General features: G+C 59.2%; 1 protein-coding gene across 1 annotated transcript in view; it reads right to left on the bottom strand.

Moving 5' to 3' along the window:
• LOC140372582 (citron Rho-interacting kinase-like) overlaps nucleotides 1-1,735 on the bottom strand; it is a 49,023-nt gene extending 47,288 nt beyond the window's left edge. Inside the window, exon 1 of the mRNA XM_072459719.1 lies at nucleotides 1,580-1,735. Coding sequence (XP_072315820.1) covers nucleotides 1,580-1,691 — 112 coding nt within the window. The 5' untranslated portion in view covers nucleotides 1,692-1,735. The remainder of the gene's footprint in view (nucleotides 1-1,579) is intronic.
• Between the last annotated feature and the right edge of the window lie 765 nt (nucleotides 1,736-2,500).

Below are 2,500 nucleotides of genomic sequence, written 5' to 3'. Positions count from 1 at the left end.
CAGAGACACAGCAGGGTTCAGAGCCCACCACAGCGGGGTTCAGAGCCCACCACAACGGGGTTCAGAGCCCACCACAGCAGTGTTCAGAGCCCACCACAGCAGGGTTCAGAGCCCACCATAACAGGGTTCAGAGCCCACCACAGCAGTGTTCAGAGCCCACCACAGCAGTGTTCAGAGCCCACCACAGCAGGGTTCAGAGCCCACCACAGCAGTGTTCAGAGCCCACCACAGCAGGGTTCAGAGCCCACCACAGCAGTGTTCAGAGCCCACCACAGCAGTGTTCAGAGCCCACCACAGCAGGGTTCAGAACCCACCACAGCAGGGTTCAGAGCCCACCACAGCAGTGTTCAGAGCCCACCACAGCAGTGTTCAGAGTCCACCACAGCAGTGTTCAGAGCCCACCACAGCAGGGTTCAGAGCCCACCACAGCAGGGTTCAGAGCCCACCACAGCAGTGTTCAGAGCCCACCACAGCAGTGTTCAGAGCCCACCACAGCAGTGTTCAGAGCCCACCACAGCAGTGTTCAGAGCCCACCACAGCAGGGTTCAGAGCCCACCACAGCAGTGTTCAGAGCCCACCACAGCAGTGTTCAGAGCCCACCACAGCAGGGTCCAGAGCCCACCACAGCAGTGTTCAGAGTCCACCACAGCAGTGTTCAGAGCCCACCACAGCAGGGTTCAGAGCCCACCACAGCAGTGTTCAGAGCCCACCACAGCAGTGTTCAGAGCCCACCACAGCAGTGTTCAGAGCCCACCACAGCAGTGTTCAGAGCCCACCACAGCAGGGTTCAGAGCCCACCACAGCAGGGTTCAGAGCCCACCACAGCAGTGTTCAGAGCCCACCACAGCAGGGTTCAGAGCCCACCACAGCAGTGTTCAGAGCCCACCACAGCAGGGTTCAGAACCCACCACAGCAGCTTCAGAACCCACCACAGCAGGGTTCAGAACCCACCACAGCAGGGTTCAGAGCCCACCACAGCAGTGTTCAGAGCCCACCACAGCAGTGTTCAGAGCCCACCACAGCAGGGTTCAGAGCCCACCACAGCAGGGTTCAGAGCCCACCACAGCAGTGTTCAGAGCCCACCACAGCAGTGTTCAGAGCCCACCACAGCAGGGTTCAGAGCCCACCACAGCAGTGTTCAGAGCCCACCACAGCAGGGTTCAGAGCCCACCACAGCAGTGTTCAGAGCCCACCACAGCAGTGTTCAGAGCCCACCACAGCAGTGTTCAGAGCCCACCACAGCAGGGTTCAGAGCCCACCACAGCAGGGTTCAGAGCCCACCACAGCAGTGTTCAGAGCCCACCACAGCAGTGTTCAGAGCCCACCACAGCAGGGTTCAGAGCCCACCACAGCAGTGTTCAGAGCCCACCACAGCAGGGTTCAGAACCCACCACAGCAGGGTTCAGAACCCACCACAGCAGGGTTCAGAACCCACCACAGCAGGGTTCAGAACCCACCACAGCAGGGTTCAGAACCCACCACAGCAGGGTTCAGAACCCACCACAGCAGGGTTCAGAACCCACCACAGCAGTGTACCAGTTTGTAAATGTTACTTGGATGAATTGAAGAGCAGACAGACCTAAACACGTGGCTGCTTGTCTCCCGAAGTGCACCGTGTCCAGGCACACGGCACATTTGGCCGCTCTCATGTTCAGAGCGACAGTGAAGCGGTGAGGAATGTTGTGATGCATCCGCTCCTTCACACGACGCCCGAACTCTGGAACACACAGGACAATCTGTCAGAGCCAGGATCCTGAGAAGGAACTGAAGGATAGAACAAGAGAACTCAGAAGAACCTCAGAGAGCATTCAAACCTGAAACAGCACATTCTGAGACTGAAGCAAGTTCAAACTAATGCAGATGCTTCAATGGAACAGAGCAAAGCACCTTCTACTCACAAGCAGAGAGGGAAGGAGAGGATCATGCTCAAGCAGAGGAGGAGGAGGAGGAGGAGGAGGAGGAGAGGAGGAGGAGGGGAGAGAATCATGCTCGAGCAGAGGAGGAGGAGGGGGAGGAGGAGAGGAGGAGGAGGGGAGAGAATCATGCTCGAGCAGAGGAGGAGGAGGGGGAGGAGGAGAGGAGGAGGAGGGGAGAGAATCATGCTCGAGCAGAGGAGGAGGAGGGGGAGGAGGAGAGGAGGAGGAGGGGAGAGAATCATGCTCGAGCAGAGGAGGAGGAGAAGAGGAGGGGAGAGGGAGGAGAGGAGGAGGAGGAGGGGAGAGGGAGAAGGAGGGAGAGGAGGAGAGAGAGGAGGGGGAGGAGGAGAGAGGAGGAGGGGAGAGGAGGAGGAAAGAGAGAGGAGGGAGAGAAGGAGAGAGAGGATGAGGAGAGAGGAGGGGGAGGAGGAGAAGAGGGGGAGGAGGAGGAGGAGAGAGGGAGGGAAAGGAGGAGAGAGAGGAGGGGAGGAGGAGGAGGGAGAGGAGGAGAGAGAGGAGGGAGGAGAGAGGAGGGGGAGGAGAGAGAGGAGGAGGGGAGAGGTGGCGAGAGGAGAGGAGGAAGG

Source organism: Eucyclogobius newberryi, unplaced genomic scaffold, assembly GCF_026437365.1.
Source record: "Eucyclogobius newberryi isolate DKJ021-1_F unplaced genomic scaffold, fEucNew1.0.hap1 SCAF_26, whole genome shotgun sequence".
NCBI lineage: Eukaryota > Metazoa > Chordata > Actinopteri > Gobiiformes > Gobiidae > Eucyclogobius > Eucyclogobius newberryi.
This window is presented reverse-complemented; position numbering and strand designations above follow the sequence as displayed.